Source organism: Trypanosoma grayi (genome assembly GCF_000691245.1).
Source record: "Trypanosoma grayi strain ANR4 Tgr_2422_V1, whole genome shotgun sequence".
Taxonomy (NCBI): Eukaryota; Euglenozoa; class Kinetoplastea; order Trypanosomatida; family Trypanosomatidae; genus Trypanosoma; species Trypanosoma grayi.
Window position 1 is genome coordinate 1 of NW_008828040.1, and position 722 is coordinate 722.

At 66.2% G+C, this 722-nt stretch overlaps 1 protein-coding gene across 1 annotated transcript; it reads right to left on the minus strand.

The window, feature by feature from the left end:
- Positions 1-220: 220 nt before the first annotated feature.
- DQ04_24221000 (hypothetical protein) lies at positions 221-586 on the minus strand (the record flags this gene model as incomplete). The annotated part of the gene is made up of 1 exon (XM_009318219.1): positions 221-586. One exon carries the CDS (start codon positions 584-586, stop codon positions 221-223), a length of 366 nt encoding a protein of 121 aa, XP_009316494.1.
- Between the last annotated feature and the right edge of the window lie 136 nt (positions 587-722).

The window sequence follows — 722 nt, forward strand, 5'->3', positions numbered from 1 at the left end:
GTGATGGTAAGAAGGAAGACGTCGTGACGCCGTGGAACGTGGCGGCGGTGGGGCCGAAGGGCGTTGATTACGACCGCGTCCTCACGCGCTTCAAGTCGGAGCCTGTCGACGCGCCGCTGCTGCAGCAGCTGCAGAACACCTGCAACGAGTGGGCCCAGCGGTCTGCAGCGAACGCGGGTATCAACAGCGGTAGTGGTGGCGGTGGTGAGCAGCAGCTGCATCACTTCTTTCGCCGCGGCATTGTCTTCTCGCACCGCGACTTCGGCAAGGCCCTCGGCAGCGTTCGCGCGGGGTTCGCGCCCGGCAAACACAGCGCGTATTTGTACACCGGCCGCGGCCCGAGTGCGCGGTCGATGCACGTCGGCCACGTCGTGCCGTTCCTGCTGACGCGCCACCTGCAGGACGCCCTCGGGCTGCCGGTGGTGATACAAATCACCGACGATGAGAAGTTCTTCTTCCGCGACATCCCCATCGACGGGGTGGCGGCGCAGGAGCTGGCTGGAGAGAACGTGAAGGACATCATCGCCTTCGGCTTCGACCCGCGCAGGACGTTCATCTTCCGCAACACCACGTACATGGGCGACATGTACCCGACGGTGGTGCGCGTGCAGCGGCTGCTGACGCTGAGCGCGGTGAAGAACACCTTCGGGCTGCGCGACAGCGACAACGTCGGCAAGGCGGCGTTCCCAGCCGTGCAGGCGGCGCCGTGCTTCAGCGCCGCC